We start from the raw sequence: 25,616 nt of genomic DNA, 5'->3' as shown, positions 1-25,616 counted from the left end.
TACTATGTGCACTAGTATATTTGGTTGCAAGTAAAACCATGAACCATAAAAATGAAAACTAAGACTTTTCCATGAAAATGAATAAGTTTTTTAGAAGAATAGTTATAAAATTTTCCAAATTTATTACTTATGTAGTGGAACAAATAAAAAGAAAACTGGAGTTTAATTTTTAAAAATGGTTTTTAAAGTAGTTTCTTAATATGTATGTCAAAAAGTCAAATGCTAAAGCTAATTTGTTCACTGCAAATCAGTGTGAAAACTGCAAAATCTTGAAGTGTTTTTGGGAACAATGTGATCCGATCAGAATCAACTTTGCCGAGATACTGATTTGCACCATTCAAGAACTAGATTTCTTTTAGGTAAGCTAGAAACTAGATCATCGATAAAAAAACAAAATAAATAAAAAACCATCGGAGCTCTAGAATCCAAGAAGTAGCGTTAATTTTGACAGGACAATAGATTTAAAGCCTAAAAGATAACATAAAATCGCAACTAAAAAGAAACCAACCGCCGAAAAAAAGGAAATCAATGAAAGATGTCAAGGATAGGAGGGAGGACAACTGGCAAGTATATTTACTTGTTAACGAATTGCTCACGGACGATGAATGCGATGGCAAAGGTATCGAGATGGGAGAAGATGGATGGATGGTCACGTGAATGGATGGAAAGTGAACCTATTGCAAGTTCTAGCCCTTTTCTCTCTCTCCTTCTCTCTCTTACATGCGCACGCATATGCATACGTGTGCAATTGGAAACAAACAAGGCTCATAGCTAAGGTAATAGAAAGAATATTTTTAGTTTGCTATTGATTGTATTGCTACTTCATAAAACCATGCAACATAAATCATGCAACATATGACCACTCATACTTCTAAATTTCAACGGAACCAAATCCTCAAACCTCACCTAGATTAAAAAAAAGTACGGTTTAATAATCTCTGATCGAGGTACTAGGCCGCTCATTTTAAAATTAACACGTTGAGAGAATAACATCTCATCATATGGTGAGGCTATAAATCAATAGTAAGTCCCTAAAGTCATTGTTATACTTAAAATATTCTAGGTATGATGCTAAATAAGATGAGATCAAGATACAATTTAGATTGCACTATCATGTTATTGCCTTAAGTGAACCATGTTGCTTGAATAAGTGACACATGCCTCTAAATTGTATGGTCTTTTAGTAATAATTAATTTTTTGATTTTTAGTAAATATGGGTTATTTAAGTGGCATATATATGTTCTCTAGATACAGGTACCTAGTTGTTAATTAATTTCTTAAATTTTAGTAAATGTGTTGTAATTGTTGGAACCAACACATCCATCACATAGTTGATTGGTGGTTTTATGAGGGGTAGTAGTATTTAGCTTCGTAATTTAGGTTGCATACCATCTATTCCATTATAAATGTAAATATAATGATTGAAAGTTATCGGGGTCACACACATAATGGTTTTGACAAATATGACTTCATATATTATTTAAGGTAGGTTATTATCCACCAGAGCATTCTGATGTACATGGCTTAATGATGTAAGAGACAGCAAACTACAATCACGCTTGCATTTTTGCGAAGGATGCTCATTAAATGACACTTTCTTCTGAATAAAAATTATCTTTCTTCTCAAATTTGATATCTCTCGTCTTACATACATAATCATCTAATTTAATTTTCTAATTAATTATCTTTTGCATGCTGGAGAGTGATATGATTAAGGATTAATTCCTTGACAGATGCTAATCAAATAGGATTTGGTTTAACTTGTGGCCATACTGCAAGCATGATTTGAAGAGTTAAATTGTCAAAGCAACCAAATTACAACTTCTTAAAAATCTCACTTTTTTTGTTTGTGTGTGTTTATTCTTGCTGGAATCTACTATATAATTTTATTTCGAAAATATCCACTACATATTTCAATAATCTAAGCTATAAAGGATTTCACCCATATGTCCTGCTCAGGTGCCAAAAATCGTGAAGAGCGTCCCTTCCTCCCAACCCCAACCAAATGGGGGGGAGGCAAAAAAAAAAAAAAAAAAAAAAAAAAAAAAAAAGGGGAATTTAAAGGCCTGGACAGAGGACAGCAAAGGTGCCTCGAAAGTAGAGAGCATAGTACACAACAGACGGACGGTTGTGATTGGACTTGTTCCAAATCCTAATCTTATAGGCCAGCTGTTCTTTCCTTACTGACGGTCCTTCGTCAGGGGCGTTATGGTCAAACTAAATTTCATGTTAGTCCTCAACGTTATTATACCTCTCCGGTGGAAATACCTCAGATTTCCTTCCTCTCTTTCCAACGCCCTGCCCGCAGTTCCCTCTCCCTTCCCCATACCCCGCGCCCCTTCTCGCCAGCCGCGTCGCCGTAGCCAGGATCGATGTTTTCTCTCCATCGTAAGAACCCTGATTCCATCCATCTTCTATCCCTCTCCTCGCCAAATTTCTACAGATTTTTCGAGAATTATAATTCTTTGCAGTTTTCTTTTCCTTTCCAATAGTTCGTGGTCGACGTCAGTTATTTCTTTCCTTTTCGATTCCCGTCATTTTTTTTCGTTCTAGGGTTTCGTCCGAAACATGTTCATGTTTTTCTCCATAAAATCTTGGGGAAAGAGAGCAAGAACCGATTCCGGGTTATTGATTTGCCTTCCCCGCAGTCTTTTAGCGTGGATTTTCGCCGTTTGTTTAAGTTTGTCTCAGGGTTTTAGCGGCTAAAGGAGTGGTCGGGAAGGTTTGTCTTTTGCGGAGCTTCGTCATTGCTGCATACGACCTGTCCGACAACTAGGGTTGTTGTCTCCTTGATAGCCGTGGTTTTATCACGGCAACGGCCCTGGAGCTAGTGTAATCACTGCGTTGGTTTTCTTAGAATCTAGTTTGTCGCAGTTCAAGATCACTTCTTTTTCCTCACAATTTGTCGTCCTGGAATTCAAAGCAGTCGTCTAACGGTATTTGATACGCGAGTTTTAGATTATTCTCTTTTCTTGAAATTAAACACGTACATTTCTGAATTTAGGGTTCAGTGTTTTATCTCTGCATACCTTAGTTGATATTATTTTGGTTGACTGGAAGTGGAATGTAGATTTTCGTCTTGCATGTCTTGAATGTATTTCCGAACCAGTACAATTACCAATGTAGTTGAGGGCTTATATTAGTACTGCTTCTGATGAAGGTGATCCATGGTTGGAAAGGAGAGTGAACGTCATATTTCTTTGGATTTTTAAATTGCAGATGGAGAAATAGTTGTTAACCTTTAGAATGGATTAGAAATAAGCTTAAGTATTTTATAGTTATTCGGGTAGAAAAGCTGAATTGCACACATATGGAGACGCATAGCAAATTAACTATGCTCACTGAATTTGAAGGAAAGCCTTCAATTTGTTCTTGATTTAAGTTAGAGTTGACTTTCATTAATGACCATCTGGTTGCATTTATGGCAGGCTTATTGTGATCATACATATCGAAGGGTTGTTCTTTTATTTTGTTTCCCCTAGTTTCCTTTTACTCTTATGAGTTGTGGAGGGCTCACCACTCTGATTTCAATCAACTAACCTTCTATTCTTTCGATTACTATCAACCCATATAATTCTGCAGGTCACTTGGTCAAAACATACTGAAATTATGCTTTGTAGTGCCTTACAAGTGAAAATAGATGGCTAGTGGTACCCGATCAGGACGTCTCAATAAGGATGAAGGCACTAGCAACTCAAAGACGAGGAGTGCTGGGGGAATAGTGAAAGATATGAAAGGGTCCATTGCTTCTGGTTCAACAGCAAATGGCAGCTCAAAATGCAGAAATAATAAAATCAATTCAAAAGATATCAAAAGTCCGACCACCCTGGGCAATGCATCAATGGATTCATCTAATTTGAAAAGGTCTACTAGGGAAACACCTATGAAAAAAATGAGTGCATTTTCTAGCTTGCAAAAATCTGGAAGGCCTAAAAATCAAACTCCAGCTTCTTTAGATAAGAGGAAGTTGGAAGGAACTGAGAAGAAAAGGCCACAAAGTCCTTTGAGAAGGTCAGAGAGAATTGAGAAGTACAGTGCTTCAAGTTCATCTGGTTCAAAGATGTCCAACAAAAGCTCAAGTCCACTGACGGAGAAGAAGAAAGTGAAGGAAGTGAATAATGAAGAAAACTTAGGGGAATCAGTCACCAAAGAAGAGAGAAAAGACAAGAAACTTGATGTTAAGAGTGATGGATTATTGAAAAAGAGAAAGAGATTGGATGCACGCAGTTACAGGGCATTACTTAAGCCACAGGTGAAGAAACCCAGAAGTTCAGGTAATACTTAAACAGTTCAACTAAGTTTCTTTATTGTTATTTATGCCTATTCATTCAATTTTGAAACAAAACATTGTCATGTAGAAAACCTTTGCATGAAGCAGTATATGGTTCTCTTTATATCTGCATGATGCTTACTTTTGTTGTAAAAAATAAAGTAACTTTGTCTTCTAGCTATGCTTGTTCTGGCATCCTGCTTGATTTTACTTGCAAATTCATGCATTCTAATTTTTTTCTGTTGCTGATTTTGGACTTTTAGATGCTACCGCAATGCACCAGAAAGATGACACATCACACGGAGATAAAATTGATTCTGGGGCTTGTGATTCTATGGAGTTGAAAAAAGATGGACATGGATGCAGTGAAAGAAAGGAAGAGGAGCTTAGGTGGAAATGTTCCGATGAAAAATTTGAAGAAGCTGTGGAGGGCTCTAGTTCTGACTCAAAAGATCTTGCTGAGTTGACATTGGGAACTGTGGGAAACAGAAAGACACCTAGTTCTAGCATGAAACATGAATTTATTGAAACTAATGAGCCTAGAACTGAAGATGGTTGGTCACAATCAAAGTGCGGTGGTATTTTGTTACAATCTTCTCCAGTTGGGAGCACTGCCAAAGAGAATAGTGGTGGTGATGTTCGAAGAGAGAACAATGTTGAAGGCGACAGAATTAATGCATGTGGATTTGATAGAGAGGAGCTCGGAACTGCAGAACTGGTAGAGTCTTCCTCTGAAGATAAGGCCCTTGCTGGTGATCTTTATCCAGAAAGTGGGCCCATTTCAGTAAGACCATCAAATAAACAAATCCTTATTCTGGAAACTTCCACAGCAGATGCCATGTCCTCCTCTCCTTCCATGACTGAAAAGAAAAATTTGGAGCGATGCACAGTGTGCTCTAAACTTCAAAGGTGTGCTTTCATTTTTCTCGCTTCTCCCTTCATAATGTTGACTTCAGATTCTCCTTATTTTTCAAGGTAGTGTTTGTTTTATTTGGTTCTCCTCTTGATTCTTTATATCCAATGGTGGTGCCAAATATCTGATGGAAGCAATTATTTCCTGGAAATATTGTTCCCTTAGGGTGTGTGAGCAACTTGGAATTGAATCATTTAGTTCTACCCTGCTAGCCCTTTGGTTGGTATGGCTGTGAAATGTGAATAGACATTCTTGAAGTAAAAACAAAACCCAGCATGTCCTACAAAGCAGGACTAGTGATGTGTGCCGCCATGGTAGCCAGATTTTCAATGCTCTGCTCTTGTTGTTCTTCCTGTTGCTCAAACAAGTTTCATTTGTTATTCTATAAGACAAGATCACAAGAATTTATGGCTTCTGTGAAAAAATATGAGTTTTTTTTTTAAATACCTTGTTGGAGAAGGGGCGAGCTAATTCCTCCATTTTACCTTAGAGAAAGGTTGGAAAGACACTAATGTGCTATCTTTTAAAGGGATAAAAGTGAATAATACTAACTAATTCTAGCTTTCTATTCTAGTGAGGTTTATGGAACAGAATAAGACTGTAGGCCATTGGCATGTTTCTCTTTTTGGGGTCGTAGAAAGTGTTTCCCCTATGCCTTGCTGAATGTAGACTCTACCTTTTTATCTCAAGAACAACTTTTTTGACTACAGCACTTAATGTTCTCAACCATGTTTTGCTGAGAAATAAGTTTGATTCAGTTACAGCTTACTATTCAAAACAAATGTCTGATCTTGTTTATAGAGTGTTTTTCTTACCGCAAATTATCAATTTCTTGCTCTCATTTCTTTTTTTTTATTTTGATGGCAAATACATCTCAGACTCTTTTTCTCCATAAAAAGATATGATAGAATGTGTCACATGAAAGATGATAGGGAATGAATTGCTTAAGCATCTTGGAGGTCACCTAAAAGTCTAGTCAGGTTTTTATACGTAGCGGGAAGTTCCTTTTCCTCAAGTGGCTAGTTGGCTAAAAGTGACTTAAGATGCTTTCTAAATAATTTAGAGTGCTTGGGCAAAATTAATTACCATAATATGTGCCTATGAAAATCTTCTAAATCTATGAACAGATAAACGTAGTATATGAGGTTTATATCAAATGACATATAATCTTATTTTAACTTATTTTGAATTTACTTATTTTAATTTATATTTTTCTATTTCTAAATAAGTGTTATACATTTTTATTTTTAATAATCTTTTAACATTTATTTCTAAGCTTGCAAATTGCACAAAGTGCACATAATATGCTGAAAGGTCCAAAGTCCAAACAGTACAAATACTCTAAAATGTACTTAATGCATCTTCTTGGCTTGTTTTGATTCTATTTATATTCCATTTTTTTTGTCATTTTCTTTTTGTCATTTTCTTGACTTGTAAATGAACTGAAATCACTGAAACCGCCAAATTTGAATTTCATTTGGCCTGCCTTAAACCATCCTGAATTTTGAACCTTGAGAGATATATTCTTTATATGCTCCACTGAGAGTGTGGACATGCTTTTAAGTGGTAAAATATATTTGATGTGCCAAATGATTTTGTTCCCAAAGATCTTTATACAAGTCTGTAACTTTTGATTTTCATGGATGAATTCGTGCATATGAGATCAGAATTCTTATTATTTATATGCCAGTGTTTCGGGCAGGGTGCAAGACTCTGAAGATCAGGAATTATGTTCATGTAAACACACAACAGAACATGAGGTATGCTCTTTTTTCTCTTATAGCTGCTTGTAATCCTTTTATCATAATCTTTTTGTTTTGGTTTTATTTAAGTAGTGCAGCAAGAAGGTAGGTGGTAAGCATGCATATTAAGCTAACTAATTTTTAACAACAGTCCTTTCTTGTAGTCTTCATATTATAATGTGTTGGAAGTCTGGACTAAAATTTGGGAGTATATAGATTCTTATAGTCATAACCTGCTACAATGTTCCATCACCATACTGTTTTTATTCTGTGAGTTTTTCTGGTATTGTTCCCCCCTCTTATCTTGTTCTTGGATCTTTCAATTTGGAAGTGCATTACTACTGTATAATATGTACCACCTTGTTCATTTGCCTCACTTTGGTCACTTGTTTTCTTTGATCCTGTTCTTTGATCTTTGAAATTGGTAGGGCATTACTGCTGTGCAATATTTTGCACCTTGTTCGTTTGCCTTATGCTTCTGCTCTCTTTCATTTCATCTTAGAAAAATGTAATAGTTGTTTGTCAGCAAAGTCATCTCTAACTCTTGGCTTAACATGTTGGTCAGACTTTGCAATTTGTAATATGAATCAAGGATCGCCGAACCGGGCCGTACTCGGTTTAGGCCGAATAGAGCCGACTCGGTCACAGATCGGGTCGTATAGATAGCCGTCCGGTTTGACTCGGACTCGGTGCGAACCGGGGGCTAACGACAATAATTATGCTGATGGTTTGGCTATCTACGAGAAGCATTGCCACTCGACCCGATTTTAGATATTATTATGTATGTTTGTTGGACTTTAAAAGTATGTAATTGATTGTATCTTGATTTGAAGACATTTTATATTATTTTTTTTATAATTTGTATCATTTTTAAGTAATAAGATGCATCATCTAACTTAAATCGGGATCATAGAAACATCAGAAAACATCAAGAAAACATTAAAAAAATATTTGAAAAGAGAGAACTCCCTCCGCCCCCCCCCCCAAAAAAAAGGGCGTGCCCGTGCGTGAACCGGTACGCCCAACCGGCTCGGTACCGGTTCGGACCCTAGTATCGAACCGTACTGGTCGCCGACTGGTACAACTTTCGGTACCAGTTCGGTGATCCTTGGTAATAATTAATATCCTTTGGTTTTGTCGGCTGAAATATTTATGGTATGCTTATTTTCTCTTTCTGCAGGAAGTCTTAGAGACGGTTGTTGTGTTGGAAAATCCACACAAAGATGAGACTGTTGCTGGGTGCCGTCAAGGGGTTGAAGCTAAAGGCAATTCAGTGCTAGAAACTACAGAACAATTTTCTGGATCTACAATGTACGGTGTACCTTGTATCTATGTTTACACTTTATTTTCATGGTTATGTAGCTCTGCTGAATGTATGGCACCCAGGCATTGTGTACTTGTACAATTTATCCTAACATTGTTTTTATTTTTGAAGGCAAAGCTTCATACCATCAGCTGATACTATAAATGTCACCGTTCCTATGGATGGGGTAACTAAATTTTTGTTTCACCAGAAGTTACTTTCATCTAATTTTCTTATTGTAGTAGTTTCTTTTCTTTTCTTTTCTTTTTTTTTTGAAGTGTGCTATCTGCAAATTGATGTTGCCTTCTTTTCTTTAATTACTTGCATTAGGATAGGGGAAGACTTGAAGTCAGTGACTGCATAGGTGTTCCAAATGAGCAACTTAGCTCAACTTACTTGAAGGAATCCTCAATGGAAATTCAAACAGAAAGTGATGCCAATGCCTGCATCATCTGCAAGCATCCTGGACTGCTTTTGTGAGTGACCTTGTTTGCTATCTGTTTTTGGTTTTGATGTCAGTGTACATGCTAGCTCTCGTCTAAAAAGCATAAATACATAACTCTTAAAATCATAAATATGTGGTCTTTGTCATCCTATCATGGGTTTGCTTGATATATATATTTTTAAAGATAATGTTTCATTTACAAAAGGGTAATCTTTTTTTAATAAATTATTGATTGTAAGAAATGAACTTCATATTTCTGATTGTCGATAACCATGGTGCCTTGTTCACCTTAAGAATAAATTGATTTTGTGATGTTAATGTACTATTTTTGTTGCATCCATATTTTATGTATTTGGTATCTGTCATATTTAGATTCTTTAATCTTCTGATAAAATTTACTGAATTTACGAAATGTGATCTTGACTTTGAGAATTGTTTGTGCTCCTGGCAGTTGCCAGAGATGTTCGCATGACAGAAACTTTTTAGACTATAACTGCAAAGTTTGACATTTTGATCCTAGACTGTTGAAGAACAACTACTATTGATCCAGTTGAACCAATATCAGGGAGGGAAAGAAGGAGAAAATGCTTGATCGATACAAAACTTTTTCTTCTTTTTCTCTGAAAAAATGCAATACCTTATATAAACCTCATCAAGAAAATGGAGGGAAGGCATAATATGAAATGGATAGAAATTGCGCGGAAGGATTTGGTAAGACCAGTGTATGTTCTCCTTACTGGGAATAGATCATAATATGAAATGGATAGAAATTGCATTCATGAAGCCAATGCTAAATAATTGAGTAATGATTGATGATTATGATTTATGTTTATGGTTAGTGACCATATTAGATTCTATAAGTCCCTTCCAGTGCCGTTTATTTTACTGCTGTTGATTCAGTTTTTGAACTCCTATATTACATGCTAGTTTAAGTTCACATTGTCTGAAATAAGAAAGGATATTGGGATGCCTCTGTGCAGGGCCGGCCCGAGCCTTAGGCGACCGAGGCGGTCGCCTAAGGCCTCGGGCCAATGGAAGGCCTCCGGGAGGCGAAGGGAGCAGAGAGAGAGAGAGAGAGAGAGAGAGAGAGAGAGAGAGAGAGAGAGAGAGGGAAGTTCATCCTTGCCTCTGTGACCGTGACCAAAAGAAGCAAAGGCCCATATAAAATGGGAACAGGAGCTGGCTACGAGTCTTCCCCTTGATGGAAGGGAGGTGGAGAGTTTCCTGGCCTGCAGAGGGCAATTTGGAAAGTTGGGGACAGTAGATTTGTTTTGGGTGGCGAGGTAGAGAGAGAGAGAGAGAGGAGGGATTTGATTGGCTTGATACATGCCTGAAGCCACTCTTATCTTTCATCCCTTCTCTTTTTTGATTTTGGTCTTGGTTTTCCTTCCCTCACATTACTCCTGATCCAGCTGGGCCATCAGGAAGAAAGATAGGGGGATTGGAGATGGACTTCTTGGAGGGTGGAGATTCTTTTAATTTTCTCCTCTCGGTTTCTTCTCCCCTCTTGGGTGGTAGAGAGAGAAAAGGAGGGAGGGGGTTGAATGGCTGCTGTGCCGTGATGTTGCAGTTGCTGCTTGGGTACTCACTTGAAGGGGGAGATGGTGGGATGGGACTTTTATTAATTAGATGGAGTGAATTTCCCATAATGCCCCTACTTTCTCTTATAGAGAGGTTCCTTTCTGGACAAATTCTTTTCTTTACCTTGACCATGAAGTGCCATGGGATGCCCTTTTCCTATTCTGCTCTTGCTTGACATGGTAAACAGTATTGCCAAGCATTATCTCAGTTATTTAATCAGTTTCGTGGCCCTTCTTTTAGAGCAATTATATTTCTGTGCTTCCATTCAAAAATTATATTAAACTGAAGAGGCTTTTTGTCTAGATTCATGTATCTTTGTTGAAATAGTGTACTTGATGGCTATCTATTTCCATATTATTTTTTAAAGTATTTTATACTTATTAAAAAAATTATTATTAAAAAAAAGGGGCCTCATTCATTGGATTCGCCTTAGGCCCCCAAACGTATTGGGCCGCCCCTGCCTCTGTGTGTGTGTGTTTTGTGTGTTTTCCTTTGTTACATGGTACCTTAATTTCTCTTTTATGTAACTAAGAAATGGTAAATTATCTGTGTAATCTTAGATGTTGTGATGGGAAAGGCTGCAAAAGAAGCTACCATCTTTCTTGTCTGGATCCACCTCTGCAAAGTATTCCTCCTGGCCTTTGGCTTTGTATATGTTGCGTGAAAAAAAAGATAGAGTTTGGGGTACACTCGGTATCTAAAGGGATTGAATCCATTTGGGATGTTAAAGAGGGTGAGAATGATTATCAATCAAATTTTGAGACTTGCAAATTGATTTTCTGTTGAATTGAATTAATAATGTCAATCTTGCTAATATTGCACATGTGCTATGGTTCTAGGAATGCAGAATGGCAAGGTTTATCTTGTCAAGTATGAAGGTGTTTCCCATGTCCATAACCATTGGATTCCGGAAAGCCAGATGCTTCTTGAAGCTCCTACACTTGTATCTAAATTTCATAGGAGATATCAGAAAGAGAAGGTTCCCTATGGATATTTAATATGTCATCATGGACAATTTTGCCACTCCATTTTCTTATTAACACTTTGTAAACTATAAGCTGCATATTTTTTGCTAATTATCTTTCTTGTTTAATTTAATGTTTTCCAGGTCATAAGATGGAAGCAAGAATGGACTGAGCCTCACAGGTTGTTGCAGAAAAGGTTGCTGATGCCCCTGAAATTAGCTGATGAGTTTTTTTGTGGGCTTGGTAATAATATTTCATATTGTTATCATGAGTGGTTTGTGAAATGGAAAGGTCTTGATTATGAGCATGCTACATGGGAGTTTGAAAACTCACCATTTTTATGCTCATCTGATGGGAAGATGCTTATAAAAGATTATGAGACTCGGCGCGAGGAGGCAAAGAAAGCCTCTGATCCTTCAAGAATTGAGAAGGTAGGTTTGATAAGATTGATTTTTCCTCAAAGAGGCTTGCTTTAATTGTTAGTTTCATCTTTCTAGCATCACTGTTTACTGACAACATGAAGCTTGAATGCATTTTTTTTACATGTTTTGTTTTTCTTGACATGTCTATTCTAGCATGTAGTTTTGGATGGTTGTTTGTTAGAATTCATAAGCTAAGTTGCTAACTTCTAATGATCACTGTGTTGGGAGCTGAATTATTCCTTGAAGCAGCAATCACGCTGTTGTACTCAGTTTACTCTTTATTATAAACTATGTGCCATAATAAGTGAAGACTGAAAAATTTTATTGAGTATAAATTGTCAGGGGTAGGAATATTTTCATAAAAACAGGCTTCAACTTTCAAGTCTGAGGTGCACCGGGCCAGGCTCGGGCCTGGATTTTTTGTATTGATATGGGACCCCAACTTGGCCCAAACCTGGCGACCAAGCAGATGCTCAAGTCTACTGTAAGGAGAGATTTTAGTAGTGTTATCCCCGGATAATGATTCTAACTTCTCAACTCTTGACCACAAACTTTCTGTTGTGCGACATTTGCTCTACCATCCAGTCTCCTCAGCATTTTCTGGTCTCTCATGCCTTTCGAGAGGGGGAACCAGCCAGTGGACTTGCTGGCTTGTAATGGGTTCTGGGGGAATAGCCTTCTGTGGAGGAGGGGCCTCACTCTTGTCTTTATCTTCTCTTGTAACTGCTGATTGCTCCGGTTCTTCTTTCTTTACATTTTGAGGCCCGCGATTCTCCTTTCTACCAAAAAAAGGACTTTAGGAGTCTTCTCAGGATTCCAATATCACCTCTCTCTCTCTCTCTCTCTCTGATGTTACTTGGAAACTATCAGATGCATGGTCTGCCGTACCGATCGGTACGGGTCGGTACGTATCGGTACCGGACGGAATCGGTACGGTACAACTATATTTTTCGGTTTCAACTATTCGCAACTCGTACCGGTCGGTACCGGCCGTACCGACCCGTTACCGGCCCGTACCGGCCGGCTCGTACCGACCTCAATTTTTTTTTTGGCTTTTGGCCCGAACCAGCCGAACCGGTACAATACCGGTTCGGTATGGTACCGTACCGGTACCGGTGCCCATCGGTACGTCGGTATGGTCAGTACAGCGGACCTTGATTCAGATGTATTGGAGGTTCAGGCTGATTAGTTCTTTTTTGTTGTCAAACTTATGTTGAAAGAGTCTAGGGTCATGATGGGCAAGCTAAGAGTCCTTTTAGGTGAATGGTGTTGTTGAAGTAGGGGTTCATGTAGAGTGATGAATGTTGAAGAATTTTGAACCATGCATTTTTTGGAAGAGGAGAACCAAGTTGGGTTGTTCTTCCTCTTCTCTCTTCTTTCCTCTCTCTATATCTTCTTTTTGCTGCTTGTACTCTTTTAACTGTTCCTTTTCTTTTTTATTCACTATTCTTTCTTCTCTACTGTCAAATGATTGAGCTTAATCTGATGAGATTTGAATAAACCTTTGCATGGTTGTTCTTCCCACTTCTCTTATTTTGTCCTTTCATTTCTTTAAATTGTTCTTTCTTTTCTACTATTACATATTTGAACTTGAACTGATTTATATATGGAAAATTCTGAATCCTTTTTCATGCAACTTTGATTTCTCAAGACTACTTGAAACCAATAGCCTGCAATTCATCATTACTTTAATAATCAGTTAGTAGTCTATTTAGATCTGCATTTAAAATATTCATTTCTGAGAAAAACTGTCAACGTTACCTGAATTTTGACATTGAGTCAACTTTGAACCTACTTGGTTAGGCAAAAACCTTTAGAATCCCTTTACAGAACTCTTCTCTAACCTCTGATCCTAGGACTGTTTAATATGTCTTCTGTCTCTTGCAATATCTGGAATAACACCTCCATTGCAGTTCTGAAAAATTGGCCTTGATATCAACTTGAGCTTAACATCCTGGGCTTTCCTAATCCTTTAGGTTCACCATTGCATGCATACAGAAGCCTCCTGTCATCCTTCCATCAATGAGATGCTCTTAGACTGGGTTGTGATTGTTGAGACCAAATGTGGGGCATGTGACTATGGTGGTTCCACTTTATATATAAGTGTGTTCCGCATGCTCAAAAGCATGTGTCTGACCAATATTAGAAGAAACAGATGTTTAAATGTACAGTATTTTGTAGTCTATTGTTGTATTTATAAGGCAATTTATATAGAAGGCAAGTTTTGTAGTTTATTGTTGATAATGGCAATTTGGTAATATAGGTTATGAGAGAATGTGGAAAGGACTTTCACTCTATTTTTTAGATGACCACAAGAGACTTTTTTTGAGTTACCGGCATTTTAACATTTCTGTCATTCTCTATATTTTCGAAATTTTGTGTGATATGGTCATCAAATTAGCTACTAATATCTTTTTTTTTTTTGACTTTAATTTACACTAAAATCCGGTTTAATATGCTTGAGTTGACACCTGCAAATTTCATATATGGAATGCTGAGCCTCGGCAGTGCTAGGCCTTCACTGATCCATTTTTTCGGTGCACCAGCTAATAGACAGACTTTGAGAATTCACTGTAGGGAACCAACCCCACACCCCCTTGTGTTAATCTGTGGATCTATGGGCCTGATGCAGTTCTTGGGGGTCTTATCAGGTAAAACAAAGAAGATGGGCGGTGCTTCTTTCAGCTTATGAATTCCGATTCAGGTTATTACTTTGTCCTATTGTGGAGTTGCTAGAAAGTTTGTCTAAGGGTTGTTATGCAAAAGGTAATTGGAGGCATGTTTGATGTTCTCAGAGGAAGATGAGCAGTAGGTGATTTTTGACTGTTAGTTTCACTAGGATCTGATTGCATTTTTGTGTTATTTTAATTTTTTTAGATCTCTAAGAATCTTTTTAGAATATGTGCTTGTGCGGCTATCAACAAGAATTGGTTTTATTTTTTCTAACAAAAATTCTCTTTCTTCTTTTTTTAGTTGATTTTTAATATGGTTGTTAGCAATTTGCATTATGTGGCTAGCCACTTTTATTTGATTAGTTCCTGATTGCTATTTATAAGTTTGTAGGATTATTTTTTACAGGGATCTCTTGGAGTACCAATCCATTCCTTTGGTTTTTAAAACCTGTAGTACTTTCAGACTAGGCATCAAAGCAGGCTCTCAAGACTGAAATAGTGAGATATCTTTCTGTTGGGTGAAGTCCTTTTGCACTTTATTTCTTCCTTCTCACTTCCTTGATTATAGAAGATCTTAAAGCAGATCTCAGTTCCAATCCTTTTTCCAGATTTTCTCAAATTCTACAGATTCATCCTAAAGCTCCAAGAAACTTCATTCTTTATGTTAAGTTCTCCTTTTCTTAATTCCATGATGCCATATATCCCTAAATTTGAGCCTTTTCACTTCAATTCCAGATATATTTTCGGTTCAAAGTAACTATAATCATGTTTTTTCCAAAACAACTACCATCAACACCCATCATGCCTTGACCCAGCTACTTAGAGTCGGGTTTCTGAATGCTCATTTGTCAACCTTTACTATTAAAGGATACAAATGGTGTTATTTCAATCTTTTTTGTTCAAAATATGTTCATGTGTGTTTTAGTGGGTTGACATGAGGCTGAATGCTGGCAACAAAACTTGCCCAATCCTTTCCTTGGTACCTTCTCCACTTTGGGCTGTTCTGTAGCGCACCTCATATTTGATGAAAAAAGGTGTGTATGATGATGTTTTAAATACAGATTTGGACCCTAAACCCTTTGATCAAAAGTTCATCCTTTTCAAACAGTAAAGTTGCAGCACTAGCTTAGGCTGAGTCTATTAGGTTATTATATATCTGGAATGGCCTGGTCTTATCAAAACGTGAATTTATCTGCATAACATCACCAGGTTGGAGATTAATGGATACCATTATATTGTTTACTTTTGGCCTTGTGATGCTTTCTTTCAACCTTAAGCACTTCGTATAAAATGCTGAAATATTGGCATGTATACTTGCATGAGTTGCATCATTGGATTTTATGTTGATAATGTACTCTTGGCAAAAAAAATCATCCGCAACTTCTCCTTGTTGTCTGGAACTTTCATTTTTTTTAAAAATTCTTACGTTTTGATATTGTTTGCTTTGATAGTCTGATCATTTTCACATGTTTGGTTTATATATTTTTTTTAATAGAAAATGTTGCTTAATCCCTCTATCTTATGCTAAGGTATTTTATCCTTCTTTATTGATGCTGTCTAGAAATGATCTATCTTGAGCTTTTCCTTGTTGAAATGATATTTTGTTATAGTGGACTAATCTATGTGGTTCCAGAAGATATAAACTATGTATCATTTTCCAGGCTTTACAGGTGAAGAAAAATCCTTTCTATAAATTGCCCAGGCTGCCTGATGGGTGCCCACCTGGACTTGATAATGATCATTTAAATTCTGTTAACCGGCTTTGTGAGTTTTGGCACAAGTCTCAAAATGCTGTTTTCATTGATGATCAGGTAGGTTTGCTAAATTAACAGTCAAGATCTTGTTTTTCTGTAACAGAAGTTTTGTAAACTACTTATGACATGAAGTTTCTACATTATTATGTTATTGAAAAGTGCCTTTTCCCTCTGGATGTGTTTTACAAAATATTTGTGTGTATTATATGCATGCATGCATGTGTCATAGTTCTCTAGTGGATATTTTAATTGAGATTTGTTTATTTTGGTATAGATGTACTAAATACCCTTCTTGGTGCTAAATGCCCAACTTCATGAGATCTTTCAAGATTGCTCGCAAATGTTGTAGACTAAAATCATGCAATAAGTGACATTTTGAAGAATATTTTCAAGAATGCAATCATGAAAAAATTATGAGAAAGTAGGTTGTGCATAAATAACTATTTTGATCACTTGACTGTATTTAAATAAGTAGTATTCTTTTTTGATGCCATACCTTTTTTTTCCAGTGGGTTGGATTCACTACTAGTGCAGCCTTGAGCTCACCCACCCTTGCAAGTGAGCATGCCAAACATATATTTACCTTGTGGTTATGATATGTGCCAAGAATTGAAGTCATGAAAACTAAAGAATTTTGTTTGCCTAAGCATCATGTTTTTAGTAAAGTGTAAATTATTAGCATAAACAACAAACTTATCCTATCAATTTGTTTTTAACTTATTGATCTTACATCTTGCTTAACTATTGTTTTGAGGCTAAGGCTCATAATATTGGATTTTTTTTTTTTGTTAACTTCTTACCATGTCTTGCCATGTCCATCTATACGATCTGTGTTCCTTGCTTCATTAGGACTGTCTATATAGTTATCCTCTTTGGCATGGTTCACCTACCGGCCTGAACTGGGTGGTACGAGATGTATTGTACAATACCGGTTCGGTACAGGAGGTGCACCGACATTTGTTATGTCGAAAAAGATTCTATATCGTACCGTACCGACACAGTACTAGTGTGGCATTGGTATGGGATCCGCTATCAAGACGACGAACCTTGCTCTCCAATTCTTCTGAATTATTAGATATACTCTCTACTAGTTTGAACATACGGATGTTTCACTCTCATCATAGTTTCATAGCTCATAACCTTGACCATGACCTTATCGTATGGCCTAGCTCAACTATTTGGGATTGACATTACGGATCCTTGCTTGACCAACAAGGTTCACCAAACTGGTACCAAGGCTTGTATCGGCCAATGAGTGGTTCGTTTTGGTACCGGTCTATATCATATTGTGTTGGAGCTTATCGAAGTAGGAAGAGGGAGGGCAGGAGGGAGGAAGAGAGAGAGAGAGAGGGAGGGACAGAGGGAGGGGGGAGATAAAGAGAGGCCAAACTGCTTCCAGAGCTCCGGCTCCTGCGACGGGGATCGAGAGAGAGGGAGAGAGATAGGATGAGCGAGAGAGGCCGAACTGCTTTGATCTATCACGGGGGAGCTTCGAGAGCTTTGGATCCGATGATGGGGACCGAGAGAGAGAGAGAGAGACTTATCTGGTCGGGGTCGTCGTCATCGACTCAATGGGGATGGAGGGCTCCAGGGATTAGGGCTTCAAAGAGACCCAAGAAATGGGATTAGGGTTCCAATGTGGGAGGGCCTTTATATTTCGAACCTACCAGTTTAACGTGTTGGTAACCAATTGGTGCAGTTTGGTGTGCTTCGAAAGGATGGATCGCATGCCGTTCTTTGATCCAACAAAACTATGCCAGAAAAAGAGGATATAAAGATTGACCGGTACAAAAATCATCTCCATCAATCTACTCTCATTAAGGAGATGGTGAAATAAAGAAAAAAAATGGGGAGGAGAGAGAATACATGCATTGAAATTCTTTCTGTTGGAGGTTCAAGAATTTATGATGGGATGGACATCTAAGGCTAAGGAAGAATTCAAGGAAGTCCATTACTTAGAAGTGGTGATCTCATCTTGTCTTGCTTGCTGGGTGAGAGGAAGCTTTTGGACCACCTTTTTAAGCCAGATAGCGAGTGATCACTCAGCAGTGATACTGCCGGCTAGGAATAAGTACCTATTCCTTACGGGAATTGAACCCATGTCTTTGACATGAAATGACGATGTCCTAATCACTAGATGAAAGGGACCAAAAAGCAATTCTTCATATTCCTCAACTTCGAGAATAGAAGTGGTTCATTTTGTTTCTATATGAAATTCAACAATTTCTTTTGTGTTCATGTTGGCGATTTCTGATGTGAATTGGTTTCCCACCGACCAAATGACACATCAACCGTGCCCCTTCCTTTTCTTTGATCATAAAGTCCCTTGATCCGTTGCTTTGTCTTTCGTGCCCCTGTACCGTTCTTTCTAATTCAAAAAAGAAAGGGGGGAGATAAGGTCTCATTTTCCGTGTATCCAAACAAATAGATTGAAGAAGTAAAGTGGTTTGGTTGTTGTGTGTGTCGGAGGCGTACGGGATAGCCGAGTTGCTTACAAGGGGTGCCGTAATACCACCACTTATCAGGCTTGATGAGTGGTCCACGGAGCTGCATCCCTACTCGGTCCATGCACATTGCTCTCCTCTGGTGGTTGGCTGCCTATCGTAGATCTTCTCATTTCCAAAAAGATCCCGAGCTCGATTCGGTTTAGTATCAAGGTAATTCTTTTTCCGTTCCTATATATATGGGTCCGTGCAGCATTTCCACGAGATCGTTATGATTAATTAATAGGACTTGGCCGAAAAGTGTTCTTGCTTCTATCATTAGCTCAAGTAGTCCCCATTTCTAGTGTTTTAGGCACTTTTCGATGGCTCCCTTGATGTATGTGCTAGGAAGTTTCTGAATAAGCGAGCTACTTCCGGAAAATGCCCCACCCCTAGGTTTGTTTTCTAGGGATTCATTGCTCGTTCTACGGTTATCCATAACGTGTTCAGCTTAATATTTATAGAATAGGGCTTTGGGGTAGGAGGGCTTTGTTTATGCAATGTTGCTCGCAAGACCCTATCCTCTGCCGAACTTGCAATCGCCGTCTCAAATTGAATGCTCAACTAAGGTCATGTACAACAACCCTAACCGCACGAGACTGGCCTGGGCCTACCCCTATCCCTAGAGGAGCCGTATGAGGTGGAAGCTCCATGTACGGTTTTGAAGCCGAGCCTTTCCAGCAATGGGGCCTAGGGATTGATATTGTATGGTTTAGGTTAGGCAGTCGGCCTATTATGAGCTAGCCGATTCTGCATGGTTTGTGTAACCTTGGTCACCAATCTTCTGCTTTCTTATCTATTAAAGTTCTCTCACAACTATCTCCTTTCTCAGAGAAACAAACAAGTCCCTCTACTTTTTCTTCCACTTAAAATCTTCATCAAACTTCCGTATTGTAGCTTGTAATTTGGTTTTTTACCTGGCGCAGTTCCAATGCTTCTCTATGTTCATTCCTCATCTTTGCTCCCCTTGTTTACATATTATTATCCAATATTGGATTTACATATTTTTTGCTCATTTATTTTTAAATCTGCTTCATGTTAATCGCTTAATCATAAATGTTGATGTCATTGAAGATTGAATAACATTAGAGATGCATCCCACATAGTCACCTATGCTATCTCTATTTTAGAAATCCTCAAATATTTCTTCATTCTTTTGTGCAATTGAAGGAGCATAAACAAACGAAACATTTTGGAGAATTATCCTTTCTGCAAAGTTCTATACTTAAATATGTATTTGTGATCCTATCTATGGTCAAGGTTTTTTTTTTGTAGCTACATATATAATGCATAAGGTAGTGCTGTGCTTTCGTGAATACTCTGCTTTTTTACATGCTAGACAATTCTATTGCATCTTACTATATGGCTTCTAAATTTGCGGGAGCGAGTTGTTAAATCCATATTATTTATAATAGCCTTACTATCTCATTCATGTTGCCCCTTTCTCATCATCTCAACAATCACATCTCTTTCTTTGTGGGAAACAAAGTTCAATTGCTTAGCACCCTCTATTAATGTTGTTGTTTACAATGGGAGTAAAGTTGTTCGTAAGATGATTCAAACTCTTGAATTTTGTGAAGAAGAAATTAGCTCGAATAGTCCCCATTTCTAGTGTTGGCACTTTTCGATGGCTCCCTTAATGTATGTGCCATGATGTTTCTGAATAAGCGAGTTACTTTCCGAAAATACCCCACCCCTAGGTTTGTTTTCTAGGGATTCATTGCTCGTTCTACGGTTATCCATAACGTGGTCAGCTTAATATTTATAGAATAGGGCTTCAGGGTAGGTGGGCTTTGTTTGTGCAATGTTGCTCGCAAGACCCTATCCTCTGGCGAACTTGCAATCGCGGTCTCAAATTGAATGCTCAACTAAGGTCGTGTACAACAACCCTAACTGCACGAGCCTGGCTTGGGCGTACCCCTATCCTTAGGGGATTTGTATGAGGCGGAAGCTCCACGTACAGTTTTGAAGCCGAGCCTTTCCAGCAATGGGGCGTAGGGACTGATTGTATGGTTTAGGTTAGGCAGCCGGCCTATTATGAGTTGGCCGATTCGGCATGGTTTGTGTAACCTTGTTCACCAATCTTCTACTTTCTTATCTATTATAGTTCTCTCACAACTATCTCCTTTCTCAGAGAAACAAACAAGTCCCTCTACTTTTTCTTCCACTTGAAATCTTCATCAGACTTTCGTATTGTAGCTTTTAATTTGGTTTTTTACCTGGTGCAGTTCCAATGCTTCTCTATGTTCATTCCTCGTCTTTGCCTTCCTTGTTTACATATTATTATCCAATATTGGATTTACTATTTTTTGCTCATTTATTCTTAAATCTGCTTCATGTTAATCGCTTAATCATAAATGTTGATGTCCTTGAAGATTGAATAACATCAGAGATGCATCCCACAGTCACCTATGCTATCTCTAGTTTAGAAATCCTCAAATATTTCTTCATTCTTTTGTGCAATTGAAGGAGTATAAACAAACAAAACATTTTGGAGAATTATCATTTCTGCAAAGTTCCATACTTAAATATGTATCTGTGATCCTATCTATGGTCAAGTTTTTTTTTTTTGTTGCTACATATATAATGCATAAGGTAGTGTTGTGCTTTCGTGAATACTCTGCTTTTTTTACATGCTCGACAATTCTATTGCATCTTACTGTATGGCTTCTAAATTTGCAGGAGCGAGTTGTTAAATCCATATTATTTATAATAGCCTTACTATCTCATTCATGTCGCCCTTTTCTCATCATCTCAACAATCACATCTCTTTCCTTGTGGGAAACTAAGTTCAATCGCGTAGCACCCTCTATTAATGTTGTTGTTTACAATGGGAGTAAACCTGTTCGTAAGATGATTCGAACTCTTGAATTTTATGAAGAAGGCGGCTGCATAATGTTTCAAGTGCTTTTATCACATCCTGATGCAATTGTTGAGGTATCTTCGTTCCTAGTTGCTTTTGCATAGTATTTGCAAGCAGTTTTTGACATTTTAATGTTTTCAGTGTTGCTCTATGTCACAAGTTACTGCTCTATTTGTATGTGCAACCTGCTTTTTAAATGCTTCCAGATTTTTCATAAAGCTCTGCTGTCTTACTTGTAGGGTTCCTGTATTTGATGGTGTTGACCTCTTGGTTATGTTCTATTGGTATCCAGGACTTTGAAAATTTAGAATGCATCGGCTGGGAGGCAATTATAGTTGATGAGAGTCAAAACTCAAGAATATTCAAACACTTTGAACAACTTAAGAATCTTTCCACTGATTTCAAGCTTCTCCTTTTAAGTGCACCATTGAAGGTATGCAGGCAGGCGCATATGTATGTGTGGGTCTGTGGGTGTGCGCATGTCTATATATATTTAATGTATATGTTTTAGAATTTTGTTCTTTTAATTGAATCATGCCTTGTTGACTTTTGGAACTTTTCAGGATAACCTTGCTGAATACCTCAACCTGCTCTCATTCCTTGATTCAGGAGGAAAAGAGAATTGTATCAGTAATTTGAAGTTTGATCATAATGATCATGCTGGCACACTTGCTATATTAAAAGAGAGATTAACACGTTATCTTGCATATGAGCGCAAACCAGACTCCTCAAAGTTTATAGAATACTGGGTTCCTGTTCAGTTTTCAAATGTGCAACTTGAACAATATTGTTTCACATTAATTTCAAACTCCATCGCTCTTCGTTCATGTTCAAAAGTTGATCATGTTGGAGCTCTTCGCGACGTTCTTATATCTTCTCGGAAGGTAGACTCTTATCACTTTATGATTGTACTATAACCAAAATATCTGATAAACAATAGTTGGCACTTGGCAGCATGTGAGACCATATAGTACTATATTTCTCACCCATTTACAGATATCTACCTATGTATATTGCTGATAGTTTTTCTGTTATCATTAATTTCTTATTTTCTGGCAGTGCTGCGATCATCCTTACCTAGTTGACAAATTGTTGCAAACTTCACTAACCAAAGATATTCCAGCGGTCAATATTTTGGATGTTGGAGTCAATGCAAGTGGAAAATTACTGCTACTTGATAAGATTCTCAAAGCGATAAAGAATCGAGGGTTAAGAGTGCTGATACTTTTCCAGGTTTGCAATTTGAATTCTTTTTAAACATGGCTGTTCTCTGTGGAGCTTGTGCATCCTTTCATTTTGGTCAAAAGCTATGCAGATTAACATGCGTAGAATAAATTTCATCATATAATTCTTCAATCACTGCTGTCATTGTTGTGTTACCCCATCATTGATGACCTCTCAGGAAAAGCCACACTGTTCTATGTTAATCTGGTTTTATTAGAGATAAGGATGAGAGGTCTGATTGATTTGGTATTACTTTTTGCTGTGCATCATTACCTGTGTCTTAGAATTTATGATTCAAACCATACTATTTAATTCATTTAAAAGGATAGCAACTGCCATTTTATATGTTAATGAAGATGGTGGTAAATTGGTTGTTCAGAGCATGTGGGTCTGAAGGTTGCAAACAGTCTTTAATAAAATCTCTCAGATACTGCTTATGATTGTAATTCATAATCAGATTCTATTATTCATTAATTTCATTTCAATTTAAGATGCCAAGCTTTATTTTTTTTCTGGAAGAACTTAGGTGAAGACAACTCTGAAGCGGTATTTTCAATGCTCTGTCATGATTAGTTTCTGGTTTCAGAAGTGTTTTACTGACTTATATTGTACATGAGATAGATCCTCCAGTAATTATTTTCCTTTTATGCGTACATATATCTCTTTAAAATGATATTATTTGTCATTCAAAGGTGTTTGTTTCAAGGTGTCTATTAGTGGGAATGGATGTCTGCTGACACAGATTTTCCAAATCTTTCCTGATCTCTTGTATATCTTATCTTTAGGTCTTTCATTGTGAATATGGACTCTTCGATATTTATTTGAGTTCTTCATTGTGCAATATCTGCTAATTTTGTTGCACATGGTTGTTGTGTTTGAGATATGCAATATCTGCTAATTTTGTTGCACATGGTTGTTGTGTTTGAGATAGTCCACCACTTCATCCTCAATCTTTGTAGCCATTAGCTCCCAAATTTACTTATTCCTAAATTTTACTCTACATCCATCTGAAGTACATTCTCATCTCTGCAAATTTGTCTAACAACAGGATTTAGCGTGGTATATTTTATTTGCCTGAAATGTTTTATACACCAGATACTATAAAAATTGCATAATACATAAAGCAATCTAATATATTTTGTTGGTCCATATAATAAACCATCAAGTCTGGTTAACATGCTACATTATGTAGTGGAATGGTTATAGTCAACATATTTTGATAGATTCTACTGAATTTTTCAAACTCACATCACATGTTTGATTAGTTCTAGACTAGGCATCTGTGTACTGATTTACATCGTTTAAATGTGACAGTCTATTGGTGGGGCTGGAAGGAATTCTATTGGCGATATTTTGGATGATTTTCTTCGTCAGAGATTTGGTGCTGATTCGTATGAACGTGTTGACAGTGGATTGGTTCTGTCAAAAAAATTGGCTGCATTGAATATGTTTAATGATAAGTTGAAAGGGAGATTTGTGTTTTTAATTGAAAATCGTGCATGTCTCCCAAGTATCAAACTTTCATCAGTCGATGCTATTATTATTTATAATAGTGATTGGAATCCATTGAATGACCTAAGATCTCTTCAGAAAATAAGCCTTGAATCACAGTTTGAACAGGTAACAGTGTTTCGTCTATATTCATCCTGTACAATTGAGGAAAAAGTCTTAATATTTGCAAAGCAAGATATGATTCTTGAGAGCAATATACAAAGCATAAGCCCAAGTGTTAGCCATTCACTTCTCAGCTGGGGCGCCTCATACCTCTTCAGTAAACTTGATGAGTTACACCAGCAGGGGGAGCAGAACAATTTTTCTGAAAATTCCACTGACAATTTACTCTTGGATAATGTAGTGGTCGAACTGTTAACAAAATTGTACAGAAAGGCTGGAGCTCGTGATCCTAGCAACTGCTCAATTTTGATAAAAGCACGGCAGAGTGGAGCATCTTATTCAAGGAATATTATGTTAGTTGGTGAGAAGGATGGAATCTCCTCATTGGATAAAGATCCACCTAGCTTCTGGTCGCATTTATTGGATGGAAGATATCCTCAGTGGCGATATGTATCTGAGCCATCTCAGAGGAGCCGCAGAAAGGTTCAACATCCTGATGATTCTCTAAAGACACCAGAAGCAGTAAATGATGAGGTAAAGAAAAAGCGTAGGAAAGTAGCTTGCAGCATTGTTGATCCAACTTCTTTTCAAAGTTGGCTTCAAGATAAAAGAAAAGAAGCAGCTGAGGGCAAGGATTTTGTACTGCCTGCAAACTCGACTCAATGTGGCTCCAATTATCCATCCCTTAATTCTCCATGGAAAGAGCCACTTGTTCCAAGCACAATAACAAAGGAACCAGGTATTGCTGAGGGAGTAAGATATTGGATTCTGCAATTTTTCTGTCTGATTTGTGAAATTTTTAGTTTCTTTTAGTTATTGTAAGGCTGAATGCTGTTTAATTTACAGAATTATCTGGAGGTCGAAGTAATGTTGTGACACAACACACGGTCCATAATCAAAGTGTATCTCCCATGTCTCTTGATGATTCAGGAGTACATAGACCTGAAGGGAGGGAAAAATTGATGACTGCGCAGAGGAGCCTTCATGTCCAATTGAAGCCAGAGATATCAAAACTATGCGAAACTCTGAGACTTTCGGTATGCATCTTATGGTTTACATCATGTTCATTTGCTTTGTTTGCTTTGACTTTGTATGGTTAAATTGGTTTTCTTTTGGCATTATGTGATTCTGGTAGAATTAAGAGTACAAATTAAGGATGCACAAGCAATAAAACTGTAGATGCAGCATTTACTTCGAAGATACTTTTGATAATAATGGATATATTATTTCCCACTTAACAACTGTAGGTGTCAAATGTATCAGTCAATTGTTACTCTGTATCCTAACCCAACATTTATTAAAAGATGTTCCATCCAAATTTTCTCTTTACTTAAGGTTCATAATGTTGATTTCAGTTATATAGG

General features: G+C 37.4%; 1 protein-coding gene across 4 annotated transcripts in view; it reads left to right on the top strand.

Moving 5' to 3' along the window:
* Nucleotides 1-2,278: 2,278 nt before the first annotated feature.
* The window catches only part of LOC103719900, a 36,480-nt gene continuing 13,142 nt past the window's right edge, over nucleotides 2,279-25,616 (top strand). For 3 of the 4 annotated variants that reach the window (XM_017845915.3, XM_008809385.3, XM_026809707.2), the window contains exons 1-17: nucleotides 2,279-2,389; nucleotides 3,584-4,275; nucleotides 4,535-5,180; nucleotides 6,875-6,944; nucleotides 8,107-8,237; nucleotides 8,362-8,416; nucleotides 8,560-8,705; nucleotides 10,816-10,988; nucleotides 11,095-11,234; nucleotides 11,364-11,651; nucleotides 15,976-16,125; nucleotides 21,234-21,488; nucleotides 21,707-21,847; nucleotides 21,978-22,298; nucleotides 22,474-22,647; nucleotides 23,953-24,991; nucleotides 25,099-25,289. In XM_017845915.3, coding sequence (XP_017701404.2) covers nucleotides 3,642-4,275; nucleotides 4,535-5,180; nucleotides 6,875-6,944; nucleotides 8,107-8,237; nucleotides 8,362-8,416; nucleotides 8,560-8,705; nucleotides 10,816-10,988; nucleotides 11,095-11,234; nucleotides 11,364-11,651; nucleotides 15,976-16,125; nucleotides 21,234-21,488; nucleotides 21,707-21,847; nucleotides 21,978-22,298; nucleotides 22,474-22,647; nucleotides 23,953-24,991; nucleotides 25,099-25,289 — 4,554 coding nt within the window. In that variant the 5' untranslated portion in view covers nucleotides 2,279-2,389; nucleotides 3,584-3,641. The remainder of the gene's footprint in view (nucleotides 2,390-3,583; nucleotides 4,276-4,534; nucleotides 5,181-6,874; nucleotides 6,945-8,106; nucleotides 8,238-8,361; nucleotides 8,417-8,559; nucleotides 8,706-10,815; nucleotides 10,989-11,094; nucleotides 11,235-11,363; nucleotides 11,652-15,975; nucleotides 16,126-21,233; nucleotides 21,489-21,706; nucleotides 21,848-21,977; nucleotides 22,299-22,473; nucleotides 22,648-23,952; nucleotides 24,992-25,098; nucleotides 25,290-25,616) is intronic. The other variant, XM_017845913.3, reaches the window with a different exon arrangement.

Source organism: Phoenix dactylifera, chromosome 18 (genome assembly GCF_009389715.1).
Source record: "Phoenix dactylifera cultivar Barhee BC4 chromosome 18, palm_55x_up_171113_PBpolish2nd_filt_p, whole genome shotgun sequence".
Lineage (NCBI taxonomy): Eukaryota > Viridiplantae > Streptophyta > Magnoliopsida > Arecales > Arecaceae > Phoenix > Phoenix dactylifera.
This window is presented reverse-complemented; position numbering and strand designations above follow the sequence as displayed.